This window comes from Lates calcarifer, linkage group LG7_2, assembly GCF_001640805.2.
Source record: "Lates calcarifer isolate ASB-BC8 linkage group LG7_2, TLL_Latcal_v3, whole genome shotgun sequence".
Lineage (NCBI taxonomy): Eukaryota > Metazoa > Chordata > Actinopteri > Centropomidae > Lates > Lates calcarifer.
In genome coordinates, this window is record NC_066854.1 from 7,071,144 (window position 1) to 7,098,209 (window position 27,066).

General features: G+C 43.1%; 1 protein-coding gene across 2 annotated transcripts in view; it reads right to left on the bottom strand.

The window, feature by feature from the left end:
- pard3ba (par-3 family cell polarity regulator beta a) overlaps nucleotides 1–27,066 on the bottom strand; it is a 141,709-nt gene that overhangs the window by 18,571 nt on the left and 96,072 nt on the right. For both annotated transcript variants that reach the window (XM_018660981.2, XM_018660980.2), the window contains exons 20-22: nucleotides 19,858–19,968; nucleotides 19,246–19,536; nucleotides 9,401–9,512 (exon numbers count right to left, since the gene is read on the bottom strand). In XM_018660981.2, the coding sequence (XP_018516497.1) occupies nucleotides 9,401–9,512; nucleotides 19,246–19,536; nucleotides 19,858–19,968 (514 nt within the window). The remainder of the gene's footprint in view (nucleotides 1–9,400; nucleotides 9,513–19,245; nucleotides 19,537–19,857; nucleotides 19,969–27,066) is intronic.

Below are 27,066 nucleotides of genomic sequence, written 5' to 3' on the forward strand. Positions count from 1 at the left end.
TAGATGGTTTATATCACTCCTCAGAGTGATATATCACATTGAATGGGCTCCTCTTTTCCTCTTCGGGTGGTTACATAAAGCATGTGTGTTCTTATTAGGTCATTCTGATTGTTAATAGTATATTAGGCTTGATGTTAATCAAACTTCTGATTAAGGGTCAGACTAAATTAGTGGCTTTTAAATCTTCTAGAAAATTGCCTTTGACCTGCACATGTGTGTATTTTGTTACCACATCAATCTGTAATCAACTTGCATCCTAAACCTGTTCCACGTGTGTCTGTGTGTGTGTATGTGTGTGGCCATGGCAGTGGCCATGGGGTGTTGTTTATTTACTGAGGCTGTGTCCCTGTTCCTCTTTCCCTCTGTGGGTTTGTTTGCCTCCCCACTGTTCACTGAAATAACATCCAAATACCCCTGTGAGTGTGTGTGTGTGTGTGTGTGTGTGTGTGTGTGTGTGTGTTCTTCCCTCTCCAAGTCATGATGCCCTGAAAGGTATGTCATAGGGTGTGTGAGTAAGAGAGAGTTGTGTTCAGCTTTTTTCTTTTTTTCTTTTTTTAACGAAGCTGTGATACAGTCATACTGTGTGTGTGTGTGTGTGTGTGTGTGAGCATGAGCCTGAACACAGCCTTGATGTTTGAGCTGGGGTCTTCCACACACACAGTACATGCTGCAAAAACGTCATCACACCCTCCAACAGCTACCCCTTCCAGCTCTTTCAAGTCATGTGTCTGCGATGGCTCCATCTCCACAGCGCAGGTTAAACAGTGTTCTGTTGTCCCCTCCTTCTATTCACAGATTTGTGGATGTGGGGGTTGACACCACCACGTGACGGAGGCTTTGATGACTGAATCCAGCTCCTCATGCCCTCCAACGGCCTGCTGCAAATGTTGTGAGGTTGATCTGTTTGACCTTCAGATGCTTTGATGTAACTCATGCCAACTGCAGAACCTCAGAGTGAGCTGAGGTGGATTTAAAGGGTCAGTTTGAGGAAATATCCAGGTTTGTCTCACACAGGGTTTCCCTCTCTGGATGATGAAGTGGCCTGTTTAGAGTCCATTTAGCCTCCAAGTCTAATGGCTAATGAGATTCCATTGTCTTCAAGTCCTCCACCTGCTGTAGTAACTCGATTTAGCTTCTGTTGCTTTTCCTTCTCATGGTGAAGATATTGTACCATTTTTTTATAGTGAGTCACTATAGCGTCCAGCCTTCTCTGTGTCCAAAATGAGACAATGAAGAAGTAGCGCTGCCCAGAGCATTCAAACCTCTTGTCTCGTCAACACAACAATGGCTGAAGCTCTTGGTAAGTAAACAGCTGTTAATGCTAATGTTGGTTATGTAGCAAATGCAAAAACTTACATACATTTTTGGTAAGACCTCAGCAGGGAGAGACACATGCACGTGTATACTACCCTACCGAACCCTCCCTTCTTCAATCCAAACACAGATGACGTGCTTTGAAGTGTGAGCGGGTGCGAGTGAGGAGGAGAATGGGAGATTTCTATCAACTTGCAGACAGATCACACTCTGCTGTTTGCCCGTAGGCCAGAGACAAGCTGTGGGGATAAAGACAGACACCAAATAAGTCCCTGTAGGCCTTGGCCGGCCCAGATGGGGAGGAGGGAGAAGAGTTAGGGGGAAAAAAAAAAAAAGAAAAATCTCACCCGGTTGCTGTGCAGCATTGGAATGAAGTGACTTAAAACAAAAGAGAGGGGAGAGGGAGAGGAGTGTGTTGAGCCTCAGGGATGAGCCAGAGAGACAAGGACAGAGAGGAGGAGTCCGTGGCTGGAATCGCTCATTGTGACTTTGCAAAGAGAAAAGAGGGAGAAAGGTGCTATACATGTGTGTGAAAACTCTTGATAGCAGTGGGTAGAAACATGATGCTGGAATGAGATGTTCACTCTTGTCTTTGTCTCCCAAGAGTGCGAGCAAGAGTTCAGTCTGTGTCTGAGCCTGTGTTTTAGAGACAGTGAAGGAACTGCTCAATAAAACAATGAGATGAAAGCCAATGGCCAGGAGCAGATGCTGTATAACAACATAGGTGGTCAAAAATTGAACTTATGCAAGAATTTGTGTTCTCTTTGTATCCACACTCTTTAGCAGTGTGTAGAAATATTTCCATAAAATTATGTGACTACACTACGATGCTACGTTCTTACGTGTCAAAGACGCACAATGGAAAATCAGCACTGTTTCCACTTCTGAATGACAGGGCATGATTCTGTAAGGGGGACTGGAAGCTGACTGACAACCAGTGGTTGAAACTGAGACAAGACCAGGACAAAACACTTTACAAACTAACAAGTCTAAGATTGGAGAAACAGCTAAGGGCCAAACGCAAGGCAGACTCAGCAACCTGCAGCCTTATCCTAACCTTTTTGATGACTGTGGTGGTCCCTGAACCTTGACCAAATATTCACCATAATCTACTCTTTGGTCCATCCATGTGCTGAGTATGTTCCTACTACTGAACACCAAAACACGGCTAAATACTCAACTTCAGCATGATATCAGCCTTCCTGAAGAGCCAAAGTGCTGGTGGATGTATTGCTTGTTAACAAAATGATGACTGTTTCTATGGATGTTTTGATGCACTGAAATTGAGTCATGATTGGATTCCATTGACTGATTTCAAACTAACACCCCTAACTCTATATAAGCACCCATTGTCCACACTGCTGTGCTTATGGGCCGATGTATGCAATTGTTTTGGAATTATTTCCAACACATACTGGGTGGTAATACATGTTTTTGATCAGCAAACAATAATAACAGTTTGTGGTAATTTCACCTGTTTCAAAAGCAAATCAATTTGTTTTCAGAATATTCATGAAGCATCAGTTCCTGATAATGCAGTATTCTGGAACATTGAAAGGTATTAGCACAAAATTCAATTAAATTTGCATTGCAAAACATGGAATTATCTCACCTCACTGGCAAATACTGTAACCTGAAATGAGCTTGCAAGGCTGAATTCTAAACTGAATGGCTTGTAAGAAAGAACAATCTTTGCAGCATGAGTTTCATTTTATAATTATCGCCCTAACCCCGACATTAACATAGAACGGTCCTCTGTAAGCTCTACCTCCTGCCTTATTCCTCCTCTGTCATTTTCCTCCTCTGCAGCCTGTTTTTCAGTAGCTGGTCACAGTAGCTTGTTCAGGATTATTCTGGGGTGTATGATCCGAACACTAACTTGTGGTGGGGCCTGTGCAATTAGATGGGCCAGAATAGCGCTCAGCCCGGTCCGGATAGTCAGGGACCTTTAATCAGCACGGGCCTCGACTGCTGCACGAGGTTTGGTGGGTAAGGGAGTGTGTGTGTGTGACAGAAAGTCTAGGATGTGTGTTTTGCATCTGAGTGCTGAGCGAGGGTGATCTCAGAGGGGGTCAGGAGGAAACCAGGATCAGGAGACTGCTTTTCTTGTAATTACTGAATTATGGGATTTTCCTCAAAAAAGTTTTTTACGTGTGAGTGTGTGTGTGTGTGTGTGTGTGTGTGTGTGTGTGTGTGTGCTGCCAGCATGGATTGGGCTGAAGCCTCCTGCAGAGAAATGAACTCTGAAAACAGCTTCAGTTTGGCCAAAGCTGAGGTTTACAGCGCTTTGATGGTGACTGACTGTGTGTGTGTGCATGTGTGTATATGTTGCCTTTCCATGCTTGATTGTGGATTGTGTGTTTTTATGTGTTTGTGGTATGTTACCTCTTAAAAGTCTGTTATAAAGTGTGTGTGTGCGGGTGTTCACACACATGAGCATGTTGGTTTGTGCGTAGTTTGTGTGTGTGTGTATTAAGTCAGTGCAGACTACATTTTACTTCTATTTTCGAGCATGTTTGTGAAAAAATAGAAAGCAGGGCTTAATCCAACTTGCTTGGTGATCCAAGTACTTCAAATGCGGCTTTTCCCATGGGGATTGTGTGTGTGTGTGTGTGCATTTGTGCAAGTGTGTAAGAGAGGAATAAAGTCAGGGAGACAGAGAGAGAGCGATGTTGAGTGATGGTGAGCGCTAGCCAGTTATCCTTCTCTCGTTGCTCATTAAAATGGTGCAGGTGCATCAGTAAAACCTCATATCTACACACACACGCATACACACACAGGGCATATGCTAACCTGATTAACACTAACATTAGACTAACATTAGTGCAGCCTCCTTCAGAGAAACACCCCCGGACCAGCTGCTCCCTCTCTCTCACCTTCCTCCATATGCACAGACTAGCATCTCGGCCTCCAATGCTCACTCTCTCCAAGTCATTTCCTTTACAAATCTACATTTTTAGCAGTTTATTTGAATAAAGTTTCTAATTAACTAGACAGCACAGAGTGGAAGGACAAAGAGAGAAAGGACACACAGGATGCAAACAAAGAAACAAAGCTTGATGAAGGAAATGAAACTTCCAGTATTAAACTGTCCCTAATCCCTAATGAGAAATTTCCCTCTCTTTGCCCCCTTAGGTAGAGATTTAATGTCATGCTCAAGGACACTCCAGCAGGATGGATGCTTGCTTCAGTCTGAGACCACCTGAGTTACATTTTACCACCACTTCTTTCTCTTCCTCCCCCGCTCCATTCCTTCAGTCGTTTATGTCAATGCCTCCATGTGTCTGTCAGTTCCTCCATCCCATCTGTCTCCTCCTCGTGCCAATCCAGCTCCCCCTGTTAAATGTGCTATTTCTCATCCTTCCCATCTTCCCCCTAAGGCGCCTCTTTAAGTCTTATTTGCTTCGACTCTGCTCTGTTGCTTTGTCATGTTTCTCTCTCTTTTGTCCTCTCTATGTTCCCTCTCCCCCCATTCTCACTTTCTGTTCTCCTCACTGGCTGCCTCGCTGCCACTCCCCTTCCCTGCTTCCTATTCCCCTCGTATTCTCTCCCTCGTTTACTTGCTCCCTCATTCCTCTCTTCCTTTCTTCTCCCTCGGGTCCCCCCCTCTTGTCTTTGAAAGCAGCTTTCTGCTGGGCTACACTACTTTTGTGGCAGCTTCCCCAACAGTAGGCACACAGCGGGACTAGTCTGCCAGCGCATCCATTACACCTGTGCTCTGTGTGAGTGTGTGTCTTCGGTGAACGAGTTTGAATTGTGCACAGTAGATGGTGTGTGGTAAGAGGAGGCACTTGTCAGGTAAAAGCAGTGATGGCCAGTCACTGGGGCATAGTGGGCGCCACCGAATCTCACCAGTAAACAAAACTAAATATCACTATCTAACCACAGAGGGCCTGCAGACACATTTTTAAGTGTGTTACCACCACATTTGGAAATGTGCTGCTGATAATAACTTTAAATTTATTTCTAACACTGAGGTGTTTTTCCAACTGCAAGTTCACAGATGAATACGTGCACATTCATTAGGACTGTGGGCGCAAAAAAACCATCGGGGCTTTTGCCTGTGGGCATAAAGCACCCCGCACAGACCACCACCGCCTGAGTGTGTGTGTGTGTGTGCGCACGTCTGTGAGTGTGTGTAGGGCCATCTATCACCGTGACAGGCTGGTGCGTGTTTACTTAATGATGTGGGGGTTTATTTATGAAGTGATGGCCGACGTGTGGGAGGGAGAGGAAAAGTGAGAGAGGGGGAGAGATTGAGACAGCCCGAGGATGTGACATTAAAATATCATCAAGGTGATGGATGTCCGCACGCACAACATTAGAGAGAAGTACAAAAAAACAGCTGCGCAACGGATGACAAGTCGTATCTGGACTTGTGAGTGTCTCTCCGTGTGTGTTTTATAATGACTCTGAGTGTGTAGTCGAGTGTGTGTGTGGTTTTCTGTGACTTCTGTGTTCATTAAGGTGTCACATGTGCTGCCAGTGTTGTTTATGATTCACAGGGTAATGAGTTGAAGATAAGATGCATGAGTTCATGTGTGTGTTAATCCTATACTGTGTGCCTGTGTGTCTTTGTTACACTGGGTAAGCAAGACTCTGGTTCACTGTGACATCGCCCATTTCAGTTGACCATGTTATGCATGGTCAGCTGTGATGCACGCACACTGGACTTACATTATAATAAACATGTCACAACACGCAATCAGGACTAGAGGAAACAAAGACACAGAGTGTGTTTGATGTGAAGCTTCCTGGATGTCCAGCTGTGCCACAGAGCAGTCAGTCAGTGGTCAGTGCATCAGCTGCACACAGTGGGATGTCCAATAACAACCACTAGGGGGCAAATAGGCCAACAGTGAATGAATGAAATCATGAAATCATGAATGTTTGAGAGGGAATAGTAGAAAAAAGTAAAATGACTAAAGCACAATTGCACCAATCATGTAACTATTCGTCTGAAAAGATAATTAACATCTTTCTACTCAGCAGATAGTGTAAACATTTTAAACTGGAAATAATTTCAAAGGGGAACTCCATCAATTTCACACAGGAAGATCAGCCATGAGGAGTAGCACTCAGCCTGTGAAATCAGTAGGATAATGTCCTCAGTCAAGTCTGGGGGGAAAACCCTGATGTAGACCCTGATGTTTTGCACTTGAGAGACCCATGGAAAATCAAAGTGCATAGACTCATTTTCTAAAAGACAGCCCCAATCTTAAAGGGACCAGACCCAGTCCAAATACATGTGCCTGGTAGGGAGGATAGATACCCGCCTTCTTGCTCTTTAAAAGGTGGCATAAATATGCAAAAATGATTTCATTAATTTATTCAACTGTTGAGTAAAAATGTTTTATCAAGATCAGTCTCTCCAGCAACAATATGGTGTCTCTTAAGTTATTCCTGACTTACCTTATGGAACAAAGACGTCTATAAAAAGAAACTGCTCATGTACTTTTACGGTTTAATTGGCCATCAAGACATTACAGAGAGCCTATCATTAGCATATAGAGAAAACAGACAGAGAGAGAGGGACAGTGTGATTGTCATAATTACAAGTGTGACCTATCCACAGACAGGGAACATAGTGGAGGGGTCAAATTAGAGACAGAAAGACAGACAGGGACACGGGGGGAGAGGGGTTAGAAGAAAAAAAATGAAGAAGGGACATGAAGTCCTTTTTGAAGACCAGATATAGCTGCACACACACACACTGACACCCACTTAAATGTGGCTTGACACACACACCCACACAGACAACTCCACCTCTAGATCATGTAGATAGACGACCGCTCAGAGAATAAACAGAGACATAAATAGATATCGTAACCGCAGTCTTTTATCCCTTCTTTTGTTTATGTCATCTTAGGTTAGTGTGTTACAAAGCATCCTCCAGCTCAGGAGAGCAAATGGAGACACACACACATACACACACACACACTCTCGTCTTCTCTTTCAAACAAACAGAAACCACTCAGAGAGGGAGAATGGTGCTCCTGGCCTTGTGTGGAGAGCTTGGAAAACCTTTTTAACCATTCAAGGCTACAGAAATGGCTGAGCATAAAAGAGCAGCGCGGCGCAGTGATGATGGTGGCGGCAGAGGTGGCGGCGGCGGCTAAAAGGCTGATCACACAAGGCTGGAGTGAGTGTGCGATGCACTCAAGTGGCCTGCATTTACGCTCTCCTCATACCACACTGAGAAAAAAATAGGTAAATGTGTATGGAGTAATGTCCTCGTGAATCAAAAGGTGTGGACGCTGTTAACTCTGATTTGCCTGCACCTGGATGGGAACAACCATCGAAATAAAAACAACAGAATTCACTTATGTGTTATTTTAGTGGATTAGGTTTTATTTTCATGAAAAAAATCCTAAAAAGTTAAGTAATTCTTGAAGAAATGCTGCATGTGTGCCCCGATGTGTGTGTTCCTGCCCACCTCATCTTAAAAGGTAGAGGATTCTGGGTAACACATGAACCCTAGCTGACATAAACAAAAGCCAGGATAAAAGCTCAGACTGTGGTCAGAAAATCTATTCATGTCTCTGCTTATTCTTTTGGCGGTCATCTCTCTACCGGGTGTGTGTGTGTGTGTATGACTGCAAAAGCTTTGTACAAGTGAGTGCAGTCTCACTTTACAGTTAGCTACAGTCCTTTCCTTTTGCTTCAAATATGTTATTTACATTATAGTTTCTCTCTTCTAGTTTCAATTGTTGACTAAAAATATTCTTTCCCAGTCATTTGTCAGCCATCATGTTGCGTTTCAACATTCCATTATCATCTTCTCTCTTTTTTTCTACCCCATATAACTTCCCGGATGTTTTACTGTTTCTATTCTTGCTATGTATGTGTGCGTGTGTGATTGTGAGCGGGGTGTTTCATTATCAGGCTCCTCAGGAGAGGAACCCACCACTGGTTTTCTCCGTGGACACCGCTGTCTTTTTTGGGGAGAAAAATAACAATCAGATCAGAGGTTGCGCCTCACACTTGCTGCGCTTTAATTGCATCAGAGTTCTTGGTACTGACTGAGTCACGGAGAAACTGAGGCAGAAACACATGCTGCACAGGGATGTGTAATGAGTGACGAAGCCCTTCGGGCCTCAAAGAAAGCAGTTGTGGTGTGCGTCTGTGAGCGCCTAATGAAGACTGGTTCTCAGAGCTTCATTGCTCAATAAACAGAGACTACAATAAGTGAGGAAACTGGCACAGCAAGAGGCAGGTTGTGTCAGGTGAATGGGTATCGCCGATGCTGCCAGTAAATCCATCCCATATTTCCCAGATGCCTCTGCTTCTCTCTTTGCTCAGTTGTGTCATTTAATGAAAAATAAATCTAGCTCTGAGGAAATGCCTTTCGCAAATCGCTGCAGCCAGATTCAGTGATTCGGATTCGGATCAAAGTGTGATTTTCTGCATCCTTGGGCGCGCTATTAAAAAAATCCCATTTTAAAATGGCTGATAAATGGTTATTGATTTCCATGGCGAGTATGCTGAGTTCGGGAGTGTACGCAGGTAAATGAAATGATTCCTCAGGCTGGATCAATACAGGTTCATGGACATTTAGCAGTGCAGCTTGGTTAGGAGAGGCAACTACAGTGAGGCATTTCAGACCATTGTTGCTCTTGCCAAAATAAGACAGAAGGTAGAGCCAGTTAGGGGCAGACAACACTATCAGAGAGGGAAAGGAAAAATGAAGACGCAATAGGAAGGAAGAAAGAAAGAGAGAAGGTTGAGATATAGGGCTGAAAGAGAGGGTGGATGGAAATGTCACCGGTCTAATAGATCTCTCCATAAACTAAATGAGGAGGAGAGCGGGCGCCGCCTCGGTGGCACACAGCACCTCAAAATGTTAACAAGGGAGCTGAAAATAGCCTCAGAAAGGCTCAGGGGAAAACAGGCTGGGCTCACAGGAACACTGGCGTGCTCTGGAGACAAGTATACACACATATCCCCTCTCAGCCTTTTGTAGTGTCCAGTGTGGGTTTATGACTTGCAATAGAGCATGTCACTACATAGCATTTTTATGGATGCTTAAACTTATTTCCTGATTCTGACATCTGCCCGCTACATTCCCACAGGTGTGCACACTCACCCGGTTTGGGTCGTTCTCCAGAACTCGGCGCCGCGCAGCGTCTAGCTCCTCGTAGACTGGAGCGGCTCGGGCCTGCTGGTACTCCCTGCGCAACCCCTGGAAACGTGGATCACTGCAGAGAGACAGAGATGAAAGTTGTAAAAAAGCGCAAGGTAGATGGTGGTTAGAGAGGAGCAAAAAGACTTTCAAGAACAAGCTCCATGATCTTAAGATGTTGTTAGTTCATTCTGAGGGATAAACACTCTAATTTTTACCACAGCTGCAGAAGAAAAAGTGAACAAAAAGGCTGGCGGAACATGATACATTCAACTTCGTCTTTTGTTAAATTCACTGGTATTCTTCGGCTCCGCAGTGACAACCCTTGACAGCGCAGGAAGACTGACAAGCAGACAGATAATATCCACAAAGTACTGCCTCTGAGAAGACTTTCTACAGCTGACAGAGAAAACCAAGGAAAAGAAATTGAACAGAAATGGTATAAAAACATTTGATGGATGTGCCTTTTCACTTGAAAGTCACATAGAGCAATGAGGAGCTACCCAGGACTGAACTCCAGAAAGACAGATTGACAAGCCGACACCTTAATGATCCTGCTGAATCTGACCTTTGCAAAGTGACCATAAGGTGAAAACGAAGAATACATCAGAAAAAGAAAAAAGAAGGAAAAAAGTGGCAGCAACTGCCAGGGAAAAGATAACAACTCAGGACAGAATGGGGCCAAAACTTAAAGACATGATCATGCTCACTGGACCTTAATGCTAGATAAGCTACACACACCTGAGAGTACAAACCTGGGCAGACATAAACAAGGGTATGGATACACACATACACACACACAAAAAGTGACAGACAAAAACCGTGCACCTGAGTGAGCACAATCCTTCAGGATGTGCAACCAAAGTACGACATAGTGCTGTCGTTTATCTGTGTTTACCGGCTGCATTGGAAACAGGTATCTCATATTGACACTGATATGCTGTTCGTTTGCTATTTTGTCCTCAGGAGATACGTGCTGTATAAAAAATATTCAGAGGCAAAAAAAAAAAAAATGTAATACAAGGAAAAAAGGCAAACTTTCCACCCTGTCCTCTGCATCTGTAAAACTCAAATACCCTTAACAACTGCACACAAGGAAGGCCTTTGTCCGACACATAAAAACACCCACACAGCCTTCATCAAACAGGCGTTGTGCCTTACATTCTAATGGTCTGACCTCCAGGCAGATATTGACTGAAATGGAGCGAAGGAGAGAGAGTGAGAGAGAGACACAGACCAGATAGAGAAGTTCATTAGTGAAGTACATAGCTTACATGTTTAAACCTCTCTTGTGACCCTGCCTTTAATTAGAAAACCTGGCTCAGACTCTGAGTATATGTTTGTGTTTATGAAGAAAACCTCAGGAATGTATAAAGGTGTGCATTTCTGTTTAGTTTAGTTAGTCCTTGTAATTTGGAATGTGGGACACACTCGCAGTGTGTCTGTGCCTGTGTATATGTACCCTGATTTAATGCAGCCCGCCTTCTATCCAACTCATTGGGGACAGAGGGCTGAGTCATACACACTTCTGTGCCAGTATGTTGATATGCAAAGTGCTGCTATCATTCTACACAAATGTCTGTCTGTGTGTGTGTGTGTGTGTGTGTGTTTGTGTGTATGTGTGTGTGTGCACGCTCCTCATTGCAGCGTTCCTGTCGGCGCTCAGGGCACAATATTCAATCCTGATTTGCTGCCATGAGGAAAAGAACTTTCCAAAAGTTTCTGTTCTGCAATGAAATGCCAGCGCAGATGCCTCTGTTTTATAAAGATGGATATCTGAGACGGTATTAAGCCTGGTACTGTGCTAATTGTTGCTTCTTGAGATTGGTTTAATGGCTGGTTTCAACACAAAGCTAATCAATACTAATCTCTGTTTCTCCCCCAAGTGCTGCGTCCTGCAGACAACCTTGCTGTTAAGATATTCACACTTAATCTCCTGTATTATTTATTTATTCACTTATTACTTGCTTTTTATTACTTACTTACCCTCTGCCGCCCACCAGCCCCTCTCCACACACAAACAAACAAACAGACCCTCAGAGAACGGATGCACAGAGCCAAGTTGAGATTTTTTTTCACGCCACCCCTCTTCTACCGAACCCATTAGCCAATCCCTGGGCCCGTAATTAGGGCTGCCATTTTGATTGAGCGTGCGTGTCGCTCTCCAAATGAAACAACACTGTAATTATCTCATTATGCCACGGCCTCCATCACTGACAACGCCAAATATTATCATATTAATGGCTGAAGACAGAGGCTGATTCTGGATAAAACATTAGAGAGAGGGGAGGGCGGGGGGGGACTTGAGGTTTGTTGAGTAGCAGTTTGACGGGTTGACAATTCAGCAGGTTGCTTTGCTTTTCCAAACAGTGACAGAAGAGGGAGAGAGGGATAAACAAGTGTGTATGTGTCTGTATAAGCACACACATTTGTATGTCCTGTCCTATAGGAGTGTGTGTGTGTGGATGTGTGGGTGCGTGTTTAGACAGAGACAGGTAGGCTCCCCTGTTGTCATCAGCATCTAATAACTGCTGATTGCCTGTCTATAGGCCTGGGACCAGTTGCATAAACACAACAGACCTGAGCTATAGTGATCTACAATTATCTCAACAGAGCAGTGTGATATAAGACTAAAGAGAGTGAGTTGCCGTCCAAATGTACTTAACAGATGAAAAACATAGGTGACATTTCTCAGATGATGACGTGATGTTCAGAAAAAACTTTAGGTTTCTATCTCTGTCATAAGATCTGTCTCCAGTGGTGGAAAGCATTGCTAACTGTTGTTTTGCTTCTATTTCTATCACTTATTTCTTTCTGCTGAAGTTAGCTTGCTAATCAGCTGGGACCATCCTGTCGCATCTTGTGATACCACTTTGTGATATTGAGTTATTGTAGTGTCCAGCGTGATGATGGCTAAAGTTTTTGGTAAGTAAACAGCTGTTAATGCTAATGTTGGCTATGTAGTGACAGATTTAACCTCTAAATTAGATTGTGAAGGGAACCAGAGCCCTATACTTTCATTTTCTTTACACAAATGTTTCTATTTGTGATGCATAGAGATGCACGCTCACAGGGGCATCAGACTGAGTGCCTGACTTGTAAATACTGTAGTCTACAAGAAATCAATAAATCAATGAAGCCTTATTTTGTTATATTAGCTTAAGCCACTTAAGTTAGACCAGTTATTCCTTCATGTATCACATTTCATCCATATTTCAGAGTATCTGACTATGCAGGTTGATCTGACGGCACACAGAGAAAAGGAAAACTGGAGGAGGATGGAGACTGAGGGAGGAGAGGGAGAAGATGAGACACAGGAGCAGGAAATGAAAGACGCGTTGGAAGACAGAATGAGAGCAATGCCAAACAGCAACATAAAGACAGATAGAAACTTAGAAAAAAAAGTGAAAGAAAAAGCAGGAAAACTGGAGTTAGAACAAAACCGACTGTCATATGAAAGAGAGCGGGAGAGCATGTGTGCGAAAAGCAACTATCCCGTGGTGTTAGCCAGTGTGAGGGCAGACTAATTAGGAAGTGTGTGCTGCCGCCGGCTGGTTTGGCGACTTCTTCTTGCTGTGGCTAGCTGATTTAAACACAACACACTGGGGGGAAAGAAGCTCAGGAAGGCAGGTTTTTCTTTGCTGCCTGCGTGCTGGCAGTAAGCACACATCAAAGTGCATGGTCAATAGTTGGCTTCCCAGTGTAATATTGGGAATAGTCGAACAGAAAACAGTGGAGCTCCATAATGGAAGCCATGGGAAGACAAAGAGGTTTTTACTGAAAGACGTGTGCTGTTATATACTCCCTCTGAACTCTAGCCTTTTATCAGTCCCTTTGAGTCTTACTGAAACCTATAGGAAAAGGTACTATGGCAGACTTGAATCTAACCCAATCAGAATAGGTCTTGTAGTTTATGCAAGGATAACAAGAGTTCTAACTTGAAGCCAAATCAAGAATTAATTTCAGAGGAGGCCTGAATAATGATGTTCTGATAATTTAAACGGTTTACTTAGAAAATTAGTTTGCAATTCCATAAAATTAGGGGAATTATAAAAGACAAATTAAAAAAAAGACTGAAAATCAATGCTGGCAGAGGCTGTGATATCCTGACAATGGGTCAAGCTCCACAAACACTGGATCCTACACTTCCCATAATGCAACTATATCTTTAAAATTTAAAAACAACATTCAGAGACTATCCTCCAGAGCCACAGCTGTTTCCACTGGCTGAGTAGTCCACTCCATCACCAACAAACTGATCACCATATGTAAAACTGGTGTATGGCCCCTTTAACATAGTGACCCAATACTGTAGTCATTTATCACTAATTATCTCCCCACATGTCTGCAGAAATGTAATGCTGTGATTTACATGTTGGATGGATTTTGCTTTACCTCAGCGCAGTGATTGCCAGTCTGGGGTTCAGGGCCCCTCAAGAGGTCCCAAGATAAATGGAGGGGGTTAAAAAATAATTGATGGGCTAAAAATGAAAAAAAAAAAAGGGAAACCTAGTTTGCAGCCATATAACTAATGTAGTCACACAAGAGATTAGCCATCACAAAATTATCTATTTTTCTGATTTGTGACACTAAAAAAATAATTAGGCTTTTTTAATATGTGGATTAATTCATACTTTAACATCTTTGGGCCTCTAAATATCATTCAAATGAAACATTCAATGAAATCAAGTGAAACAGACAGAAAAGAAAAAATCTCTCTTTAGTTTTAAAATGATCAAAACTTAAACATTAGTTACATTTTAAAGGGTAAATGATGATCTGAAAAAGTTGGTCACCACTGCCTCACTGAACATTGTGAACCTCAGCATCTAATACAACAGACACATTACTTCATCGTGTATCTGTTTTCTGTTGTTAGACAAATGCACAGCCATAAAAATGAAACTTGATTTACTCACAATCTAACACTAGCTTCCCGTAACAGCCAGTTTCATCTGTGTAACTGACCATGAACAAAAAGAAAAGCGAGGGAGCTGCCTGAATGCAAAAAGGATACATTTTAATTGCTGAGATAGAGCACCAATAAAAGATGATAAAAAGGCAAAGAAGACAAAAATGTCTTAATACATAGTCTACACTAATGATGTGTTGTTTTCAAGGGAACATACAGGATTCTTTCTCTTTGAGCTCTTCCTCAGGCAGATGCTACCTGACAACTAAACCCACAGCAGAAAACAAGATGATGTATTTTCTGCCTGCAATACAGAAAAAGTGAATTTGCATCTGCATTAATGGGAAGTCTCCTTATATAATACCAGCTTTGCACTTCTTTCACATTGCTTGCTTCTTCTCTTTTCTGTCTATAGGGGAATGAAACTGTGTCTTCAGTGTTGCACTCTGAATGGATGAGAGAAAAGGGAAAGGGGAGAAAATCAACACTACACCTGATCTACATCCAAGAGGACATTGTAGCTTCTTTCTAATATGTTTCAACAATTAGTCACACCTGTCTAGTGTGATTAGAGAATTGGACTTTGTCACGGTGTCAGGTAAACTCAGAGGCATGTACTCCTCGTGCCACTGCTTGAACCGCGGTAGAAAACTGGGAGCATGTTCACTGATGTGTCATTTACTTGTCTTAGCTTACAAGCTCACCTTCATCTTCCTTCTTCCTTCTCTTGGCACAATGGTGCATTTAAAAAAAAAAAACACACACCTCTCACGAGTCTTTACATCTCTCTGCTTTGGCCTCTCTCTTTTTCTCACTTCTCTTTCATCTCATCTCTCCGTTTCTTGCTCCAGCCACAAAGAGTGCCTTCTGGCTAATAAAATTTGACAAGCATAGCTAACCTTTTTTCTCCACAGGTCAGCCTCTAGCATAGCTCTAATCAAATGTGACGCCCATCACGGCACACACCTGCCATTGAAGGCCTAATGAAAATGTCCGACAGTAAATTAGGGAGACAGCACTAGGAGTCCACTGTTGAGAGCCTTGACAGGAGGGGAGGGGAGGGGGGGGCTAGTGTGTCTCAGTTGGCAAAACTATGCAAACACACACATGCATCGACGCAGAGGCATGCACACTTACCTTCAAAAACATTTGGACAAAGCAAAATTAACATTAGGGATTTTAGAAGCATCTCCCGCATGTATAATCAGCACATTTCTTCCTCAACATCATTAAAACTGTGTAATGTAAAAGATGAAAGAAACAGATACGTTGTTCCCTTGGAAACAATGAAATCTCACATGCCACTGCTATAAAACGTTGCTTTATAGGCACAGAAGGTACTCTGAAACTGGAGAATTGAAAAGTAGGCTTGTTTGCACTTCAACTTATAGATATATACACACACACAGTCACACACAGCAAGTAAGCTTAGACCTATAATTTTTGTGCAGTGGTATAAAACTCACCGGACCACACACACAGCATTGTTGCTAGGTTACGCTGGGCTTCCTTGCAGAAATATTACATGTGGGTGGCTGTGTGTGTGCATCTATTTCTGACCATGTGTATATCTGTGTGAATGAAAGGCACAGGAGGTTCCAACCTCACGGTTGGCAGTGTGTGTTTTAACAGATGTACAGAATTTGTGAATGAGTGCACCTCGTCCAAGCCGCAGGTGGTGGAACGTGAATGGAAATAGCCAGTAATGAGGGGAGAATGTGCGAGTGTGAATGGGTGTGACCGTGGAAGACACCTGAAGTAAGCCAGCATGGCCAGCTGTGGTATTTCAAGGCAAGTGTTTGAGATGAGAGTGATAATTTTACTCTTTGTCTTCATTTTCTCTCATATTTTTTTGTCCTTGTTGGTTTACCATGCTGTGGCACATAGTCATATACAGTTCCATCTTTAAATGTGCTGTATATACGTAAGTTTTTGCTATCGCTAAATAGCCAATGGTAACATTAAAAGCTGTTTACTTGCCAAGAGTCGTCTTGAGTGATGGAAAACAACACCAATGTTATCTCTTGCTTTGCTTCTATTTTTCACTTCTTTTCTTCTACAGAAGTTAGCATGCTAACCAGCTGGACCTGGCCCATCCTGTCTCATAAGACCTTTAACAACAAGGGAATGTAGCTATTAGTAATAATTAGAAAACGGTGCATTTATTAGGGACTACTTTAATCCGTGAATTAATACACATTTTGTGAATTAGTGATTATTCAGATCAGGATGTCAAGTGTTGGTCTAAGGGTCTAAGAGGCTGACCATGTGATAGCAATGAATCTGGTTTGACTCCAACTTGGGGGCCTTGGTAGCAGCTTGTCCTCCAACTCCCTCCCTTCCTTTCCTGTCATATGGCACAGTCTATGGCACAGAGGCTTTGGCTATACAACCAGTCCTTGTTAGCACAGTAGGATCAATTTATTATAAGTTGTTGTTTGTTTTGTTTGTTTAATTATTTGAGTGCAGTCTCCTCTAAGACATCACATGAAAACCAACATGTGCAGTATGACCGCCCATTAACAACATTATTGGACATTTATTTCTGTCTTTCTTTGTCTCTGGAGACACCCCTACATACAGAGTTAACAAGCCAAGGAAGGCTCCTCATCCATCATGCTAATGCTAAAGACTATCTAATATACATTACGAGCAAACGGGGGAGGGAGAATGGACAAGTGACCAGTGAAAGAGACACAGAGACAGAGAGAGAAAGTGAGGAGAGGGAGAAAACAGGCTGGTAATGAAGTACCCACCACTAGTGGATGAGAGCTAAAGTGGTCTAACAGATCTGTCAGGCTGCTAGACTGTGGCTAATTATCCCTCCTCCTCTTTTGTCTGCATCCTCTCCTCTGTCACTTCTTCTCTCTCGGATTTACTCAGCCTATCTCTCCGTTTTCTCCCTCTCCATTTTGGCTCTGTCTTTCTTCAATCTTTCTCTACACTCTTTCCCTGCCTCCTCTTTTCTCTCTCTCCCTCCGTCTGTCACTTCTTTCCATTCCCATCTGTCTCCTTTCTATGTCCAACCTCTCCCTCTCTGTATCCTCTCTTTCTCTGGATGAGATTGGGTGTCTGGGGCTTAGTTTTTGATTTGCAAGTCAATAGTAATTTCTGTCAGAGTTTAAGTTGAGGGAAGTTTTAATGTGGCCCGTATTATTTCATACGGGAAATGATAAATTTGCATTAGAATCCTCTCTCGATTTTCTCCTTTTTCTCTCTCACATACAAAAGTGGCTGCAAGTTAAACTCTAAGGTTTCAAACTTCAGCAGTAATGATATATAACATGAAGGAATGACAACACTGATAAGCCTTGAACTTCTGCAACCATTAACCCCTCTGTTATACTGAAAGTGAGTGGCTCTGACACCCCAATATTATACTAAATAATACGTTTTACTCAAGTGCAAGCACATTTTTTCATTATACTACCATAAATTGCCCTTTAAAGCCTGTACTGTTCTTTTTTTGCACATGGCTTTAGGTGTATTTGTGTTATAAAATACCAAAATGATGTGTAAAATTCAACAATGCCTATTAGGCTAGACTATGACTCTCAGCCTCAAGGGTGTTCAAGGGTGTTTGCATCCATACTGCATTAACAGTACAACAGTACAACAGTACAACAGTACAACATACAGACACAGCAACCAAGAAGCTTTTTGTTGCCAGACATTATGTTGTTGACTGGCCAACTCAGTCACCTAACCTGAGGCCAAATGAGCATGTGTGACTATGGCATAAACATGCCAGAGCATCACCAGGAAAGATACCAAGAGTCTGGTGATGGCTGTTGGTCAAAGAATTAAGTCAGGGACTGCAAATGATTTGCACTAAACATGAAAAATGATTTCTTCATTATTCTTTTTGGTAAGCTTTTTGCCTCAGAAAATGTGAGGACTGAGATTTATCACTTTAACCTGACTGCCACTTCTAAATCCAATATTCTTGAGTACAGAAGCAACACAACAAAAACACGTCACTGCTGTGGTCCTTTTTAACTTCAGTGTGTGTCGTCATATATTATATATTAGTCAACATATGGCATCCATGAACACCTTGAGTGATTCCAGTTGTATTCATTTTGCATTCACAGCTGTATCTGTACAAGAATAGAGCTGAGGGGTGTAGTGGCATGAAAGTCAACAACCCTCTCTTAAATGGAAGAGAGGGCTGAGCAGAGGCAACCTTGTGCTTTCAGGGGTGTGTTGTGGTGCACCTGGACTCTTTATATATGTATGTGTGTGTTTGTGAGAGAGGACGTACTATTTGTAGAGTACAGTCTTAGAACACCAACTGAGCCCTTAGCAAAGGAAAGCACAACATGCCAATCATTAATATTCCTCCATATTTTATGCTTGGCAGTAAGACTGACCCCAAATAAACTTTTCCAATACATTATCACGTACAGATTAATACAAACAAGTTCCTTCCATGAATATTACAGAAAAAATAATTATCAAATAGAAATGATTCAAATCGTGTTTTTAGAGATTTTAAAGATTTACTGAGGTCAAAATGATCGCAAACGGAACAAAAGAGTTGCATGAATCATGCATGGCACCGCTCTGTATGTGTGTGTGTGTGTGGTGCATATGTGAGGATGCTACTACAGTGTAAGCATGCATTCATGTTTTATGCATTTTCCAGCTTGGCAGACCGTGAATGTAGATATGTGGAAATACTCTCTTTCTCATGCCGGTCAAGCCATGGTTCGTGACCTTGTCTGTACACACCTACGTGCACAAGTTTGTGTACCTACGTAGGAGCAAAGATGCAAATGGTGTATACACATTTAAAAAACAGACACATAGGCATTACAGGATTTGAGAGGCAAAATTAAGAGACATAAATGCAACACTTTTCTTTCCCTGAAGCTCGACCCCTCCCTTCTCTCACCTGTCTGCTTGTGCGTGGTGCTGGTTCTGCAGAGCAGGCGGGGGTCTGGACTTGTTGACCTTGGCGTAGAGCCCATCCAGCTCCTCAGCGGAGGCCTGAGGCAGGTTAGGACCCACTATCTGCGCCGCGGGGGAGGGCGTGCGGCTGACGAACGACTGAGGCGAGGGAGGCTGGCGGAAGTTGTTGATGCGGGCGTAGTTGGGGTCGCTGTCGTCGTCCTCCACGTCGGGGAGGGAGGCCGGGTCCGGGGTGGCGTGGCCGGAGTGGATCTCAGCGTAACGCGGATCGTAGCTGTCAAACAGGAAGGGTGAGTACTGTACAAGTACTTAACAAATAGCTCCTGTCTTTAGTCTGTGGACTGATAGACAGCTGTGTTACACATAAAAGTGCAGTTGTTGTGGAGAACCAGGAGGGTGAATGTTGCTGCATCAGGATGATTCACAACTTGTCAGGTAAGGTGTCAATCACTGCACTTTACTACACTGACAAATGCTTTTCTATGATTGTGTGAACTTTCCGGCTCTCTCAGCACTTTCCTGTGTGGTAAACCTCTCTGTTTTTGACACTCATAACTGTGAAAAACAACACAGAGACTTTTTCTGTGATTCATACCCATCTCTGTTGTCAGGGATCCTGTCCAGTTCCTCTTCACTCAGGGCCTCCAGCTTACTTTTGGATGATTTTGCTGCGTCCTTGCCCTTGTCGTCTTTCTTCTTGCCAAACCTGGACAGCACAAGAAGAGACACAGATGTGGTGAATTTTAATTGATCTTTGTGGTGTACTGAGATTGTGCGAGCTTATCCCTGCAACTTCCAGTTCAATTTACTGATCTTAAAGCCTCAGGTAGGTAACATGGCTGCCTGCCAACTGTGCTTTTATTTTGGAGGTACGGTTTATGTGCTTTAATAGGATCCGTTTGGAGGCTTTTATGATGAAACAATAAACTTGCTCGCGCAACAGGGTTTGCCGAGTTGATGAAAGAGGCTCTCCAACTCGCACAACTCGCACAACACACAAACACTACACACACTCCACCTTGTATCAGCTCTCCAAATGTTGACACACACACACACACACACACACACACACACACACACACACACACTTGCCCACTGCTAGACAAAGTCATTCACACTCTTGTGCGTTTATTAGCGGCTGTGCCTGGAAAAAGACTTGCTTAATGATAGATAAGGTTATAATGTCACAGCAGGCACTGACAATCCACAGAGTGAGTGTCGTGAAAAAGGGGTACAGTTGTCACACAGCATATGGAGCATGAATATTTTAACATTTCATCCAATAAAATAGCTGTTACACCACAGTGTGTTATGTTTTTCTTATCAACTCTGCCATTATGACCATCATCATCATTATCATTGTGGAGCTCTTCTCTCATTTTACAGGGGGAAATATACTCGTCACCTCTGTTCCAGTTATAATGAAGCGCTGCTTCACACTTTCAAGAAATTAACCAAGGCTTTTTCTCTAAATATTTCATATTCTTCTATCTCTTCTTCACATCATCTTTCTCACCATGCCCACCACCCTCTCTCATCTCCTTTCTCTCTCAAGCATGCCGCTCTTTCTCTCTCGCCTCCTCAGTCTCACCCGCCAACCTACTTCTCTTTCCTCTCGCCCTCTCCTTTCCTTCCAGCTCCTGCTGAGCCAATCTAATGTCTGTGTTTATCTCATTAACAGTGAGGCACTTCTCATTACTGCTACAGGCAGATACGTGGCCTGAATGGTAACCTGCTGGCCTGGCCAAGAGCAGCAACGCAGCTTCAGAGTCCACGTCAAACCTGGACAGGGATGCCGCGTTGGCTTGGCACCATCCTACAAACCAATTAGTGTTGTTTTTAGCAAATCTACTCGCTTCACTTATACCTGTGTGGGTTACTGTTGCCAACAGTGGGTCAGACACTCACGTTGCTTGGGTTTTGCTGTGAAGAGGGCAATCAAATGATCTCCTTTTGATACAGTCAAACGCCCTCTCACTCTGTGAGGTCGCGGGTGTGTGTTGTATTTCATTTGTGCATGAACTCCAGGTAATTCTCAACGAAGCTTTGGTAAAATTCAACCTGAGCAAAGATCTAATCACTAATAGTGTCCCTTCAAAGGCCTACTCCACTGTAAGGGATAGGAATTAGGTAGTGCACTATTGTAAAACTGACTTCAGGCTTCACCAATGTACTGACATTTTAAAATGATATTTCATCTATTCATTCATAAAGTTGAAGGAGTCATGAGAGAAAGATTAAGAAGAATGGTCAAAATTAAAGCAGCGGAGGTATAAGGGTCAAGCTCCCAAAACACTGGATCCTATACTTAATGTAAGTCAATGGAGTATTTTTATTAAACACCGCCACGCTTCCTGGTAAATACTCTGCACTTAGCAGTGAACAATTCACCCTTATTAATACAAGGTGACCTTATGTAACAACACTCTGCTCAACCTGAGCTGAGGTCTCATCAGGCAGAATAAATGAAAACACCTGTGTGGGTGTGAAGGGCCTTTAAGGGTGTTTTCATATTAGGTAAGATTATTTCTTATCTTGCTAGTTCCTACCACTCCCCCACCAGTCAGGTATCTACACACTGTGATACAGTAGGTGGAGTATGCACCTGGTTGGTTTGTGATCCATTAGTAAAGTACGCACAAGCTGCATTTGAAACAGTCCTTTCAAGTTACAGTACACAGTGTTGACACTGGTCAAATGAACTGGATTTCGGGGTCAAGTGTGCTCAGGTCTAAGCCTGGGTCCCTGCTGATCCAACATGAGATGACCCTTATGACATCATCAGGGTTACTTTCTCAGACTTGACCTAGTTCCTCTATGCCACATTATACAACTGTTCTCACAGGCTGAGTAGGCTGACGAGCACCACCCATGACTGGTAATGTGTAAAATTGCCCCTTAAAGCAAAACTGGCATCGAGAACAGTTCCCCCTGTGTTTTTGGGCCATTTTAGGAAGTTTAAATCTGCCGTCTGCAACATCCTCTTTTTATTTTTATTTTTTTCTTCAGGTGATATCACTGCTGCTAAGCCCTTGTTGCTGTAATGTTTTTCCACCTCACTTCCTAGAGATCACTTGCCACAGAAACAGTGTGGGCGCTGCCGCAGCATCTTTTTTTCTTCTTCTTGGAACTATTTTGATTTTCTAAGCACTCCCACATTATGCTGGAGCCAAAAGCAGACTACCAATTACCTCAGTGATAAGCATATAGAATTCAGTATTGTTGGAAAAGGAATATCAGCACTATTCATCTTAGTATGCATCAATAGACATATAATTATATTACACATAAATATATGATTATCCAAAATCCCAGGTTTATCTGGCTGAGCTGTCTGGTAGATTCACCCCGCGTCTGTGCACACACACACACACACACACACACACACACACACATACACAGAGCGCTTTAATCAACATACCAAGGGGGCAGAGGTCCACAGATGGACCCATCATTATATCTGCATTAATTAGGAAAGCCTCTTTTTCTCACTGCATTGTCTGAAAGGAGATGGAAGGAAAAAGAAAGGAGGGGGGATGCGGAACAGGGGTGGGACTCCCAATTAGAGACATGTACCTGCCATGAGGGAGGTGGTTATCCCCCACTCTCCCATTATCTTATCCCTTCTTCATCGCCAAAACTCCACCATCTTTTCCCGTTGTGGTGAGCCAACTGTTTGTTAACAATGTCTCATTGCTCTCTCTATTTTCTTTTCATTACTTGCCACTGTTCTTTGCTTTTTTATTAATTCTGCCTCTTCTTAGGACACTTCTTTCTGCTCTGTCACTCTTTCAGAAACTTGACGTTTAATTTCCTGTTGAGTGCTAGGCTGCTGCTGGATAAAAAAATAAATGACAGATCTATACTCTACAAGCACAAGCAGCAGCAAGGTAAGTAAATGAACAAACACACACACAGCCAGAAAAACAACTCTCTGAACACAAATAACTCAGACACATACACAGTAATCTAGAAACCAATATATATATAGCTCACAAACACAGGTAAGCAGCCACACACACACTCAAGTAGACAGCAATATACATCAATGCAGGCAACACACACGCTAACTCTGTAGGGAACTGCAAACAGTCTCATGGAATAGGACATCTCATTAACTTAGCATTATCTACCTACACAACCACTCCATCAAACTCTCATTAAGGGGAAGCAGGGGGTCTGGGTGAGTCAGGACTGCTTTGGTGTCCCATTTAATACACTCCCCACTGTCATGAGAGCTACCGGGAACCATTATTAGTGCTTCGCTACCATCATTAGCCCGCTACTCCTGCCGTCGCCCCTGTGACACCTTGGCATCACCTCGACGGGCTCAGGATCCTGACAGGAAACGAGACTGGACTGTTTGGTTTGCACTGAACTCTGGGAAAGAGAGTTCCTGCTAGTATATTTATCACTATATGGATATTATCATAAAATATGTTTGCAACCATTCTCTAAGAGAAGTACTTAGGAAGAAAATGATTCATATACTTCTTGATTAACCAATGACCTCTCCTCTTCTCCTTCCTTTTGCCATTTGCCTGAGTCTACTGTGAAAAGCCCAAGTCAGCCATTATCTATAATGACAACTGCGCTTTACAAAATCAACACCCTGATTTGGATAAATGCAGCCAGCCAGTCGCACAAGAAATTTGCTGCAAGGTAAGCAGGCGGGTGAGAAACTGGACTGACTGTAATTACTACAGCTACTGTCATTCTCATTACTGTGGGAGAGAGAGGGGGGTGACATGCATGCGCTCAGTTAGCCGTGCTCTAATGAGGCCCCTATATGTAACATGGAGATCACAGCTAGCCAGCGCGGTGATGTCACCAACCTGACCTGTGCAATTAGCCCACCAAGGAGGGAGGGAGTAGGTCAGAGGGAGCAAAGGAGCTCACTCTGTTAGACAAACTTAACTATTAAACATAATAGTCTTAACAAAGTGCGTCAGATTTCTTTTGCTGAAAAACTTCAACTAAATATCTCCTCTCTGCAGCGTCGTTTTGGGCTTTTCTCTATAAATCTTTCAAGAAATCATCTCTTCGCTTCCGTTCTCGGCATTAGCGGCGCTTTGTTTTCTGCAATTGTGACAACAACTCTGACAGTGTGCAGTGTGAGTTGAGTGTGTATAGTCTTAATAAGCTTTCCTATCTGGTGCAGCAGGGAGTCAGTGGGTGGTTAGTTATCGCCAGGCATAACGAGGGAGAACGATGTGAGAAGGCTGTCTGGCGCTGTGGATGTGTGCGTGCGCGTGCTGGGAGGGGGGAGTCGTGTTTTTCGGGATGAGGACAAGCATTTAATTGACGTTGTGTGCATGTGGACATTGTGTGTGCGAGCTCACGCGCTCGCAGACTTGATGAATCGTGTGAACACCTTGCCATACAGTGTTTGAGGTGAGGCAAGGATACACAACCTGAAACATGCAACAGCACAGCAGAGCAGGAAGAGCTCATCTCCGCAGAGAAGCTGGTTTAACATCCTGTCTACCTAGGAGAGAGAGGAAAGAAGGGAGCAAGGAAGCAAGGAAACTAAATATGAGGAAAGAAAAGCAAGGAAAATAAGAGTAATACTTATTTGTAGGTCACTTTTCAGAAATCAGGGTATGAAGCACTTCACCAAAGCGGAAGCGATCCGTTAAAATGTGTTTTTAGAGGAAATTTACAAGATGATTCAGCCACCCTCGCTTCATTCCAGAGCCCTGGGGGGGCCTGACTGCAAAGACTCTGTCCCCTCTCGTTTTAAGCCGGGACTCTCAAACTGCCAAAAGACCTCTGGCCAAGGATTTTCATACAAACTCATATGAAATAAAAGTTTATAAAAATAGAAGTGCAGACCATGAAGAGCCTTAAAAGTATTCAGCAGCATCTTAAAATCATTGTAGTTACACTGCAACAGACTCTGAATAAACTTGTTGCTGCTACAGTCTAATCAGTCAAGAATACTTTTGGTTAAAGCACTACTATGCAACTATTATACCTTAATATAACAGCTTTAAATTCACAACTTGATATAGGGAGAGTGACACCTCTGTCATTCTCACTCTGTGCCCCAAATACCCAAAGTTTCTGCACTACGTAACCGGGGTTGAACGGGTTGGATCTCCTGCGAGAACTTCATAACACTTTCCAGCACTACGTCACACACAGAAGAAACTAGCTCCATAATTCTTTCTTTCATTTATCATCCCCTTCGATGATGAATTGAATTGATTAGCGCTTTTTTCTGTATGTGAGCTGTTAAGCTCGTAGGGGTACATGGCTTCCAGTACCTGTACCCACTTGGATTCAGAGACCAACAGAAATCAATGTAATTACCGCTTGTGGTTGCAGCATGTATTATTAGTTTAGGCTTCTCTAACATCTGAAATATATCTTGCTTTCGATAAAAAAACATGACTGGACAGGGCTCATGGGATACTGCTAAAAACTCCTGTTACTATTAAACAAAACACAGAGATTTCTTTCAACAGAATTCAGAAAACAGCATTCTAAGGAAGAAGAAAGCAGCAAATAGCTCAGAGCGAGAAAGAAAACTGGCCAAATATCCTTGGAGAATGAATGGGAGAATGAGACACAGAGAAAAAAGAAGCAGAGTGGGTGATAGAAAGAAGAAAGAAAGAGAAAGGCAGAAAAAGAATGAACAAGTAAGAAAAAAAGAATTAAATGAGCAAGCCAGAAAAAGTGAGGGATGGCTAAATAGCCTATCTGCCTTGGAGACTAAACGAGAAACACTAAGCATAAGAAACAGCCTGAGAAGTAAGGGAGGAAGAAAGAAAAAGTGAGAGAAAAGAAGAGAGATGGATGGGTGAGCCAAAGCTCCTGTGAAAGTGCAGCTCGACTGGGGAGGAATAAGGAGCTTAGGAATATATAGAAGCAATGCTGCTGCGTTCAGAGGCGCAGGGAGAACAGTTAATCAGCCAAGCAGAAATGTTATCGCAGTAATTAGATTGCTCTGTATGTATTTGTGGAGGAGCGTGCATATCTCGGTGGAGTTTGCAGTAAAGGGAGAAGAAGAGGGAGACAGATAGAGGGAGGGTGAAAGAGAAAAAACTGGGGAGCAGACGGAGAGGGAAATGGGAGACACAGAAAGGAAAGAGAGAGAGAGAGAGAGAGATTAACACTATAGAGGGTTGTGATGTAACTCGGTGCCTCCTTCTCCTGTTCTGGCAACACGACGCTGCTTCGCGGTGAGACTGCTCGGAAAATATTTCAGGCTCGAAATAGACAGAATAACATTCGCAGCAAAAAATAGACAACAAGAGCTCTTTAAAATTGGTGTGGTTTCCTAGTGGAAATGAGGATCAGGCTACAAGTGGACTGCCACCCAACAACAAGGTCACACGGGGCCACAGAGAGCCGCTTTCAACTGACAACAACTTCGACCAATCCTGGGCTTTCTTGTTTGCAAGGAAGCCTTCGTTCGATAATGAAAACAGCCAGGAGGCCCTGAGTTTTCCCCACTGGGCATAATTAAATCTATTTATCTGACTTCCTCTCCATATGCCCTGCGCTGCATACCGGCAATCTTGCCCAAATCGGCTTCCATTAATGGTTGATATTAGCAGTGACAGGACTGAAAAAGAAGGAGAGAGCGTGTGGGAGATAAAATTGCAGCTAAGAAAGATCCACCCGATGCTAATCGTAGTTAAAACAGCTTCACTTAGAGCATATTAATAATGCAGGGAGGAGGATACGTGCAGAGGATTCATCCGTTGGCTCTTATTTTGATATCTAATTCTTGAATGTACGTTAACTCAACTTCACAGCCTGTGTAGTCGAAAACCCTGCTACAAATATACATTGG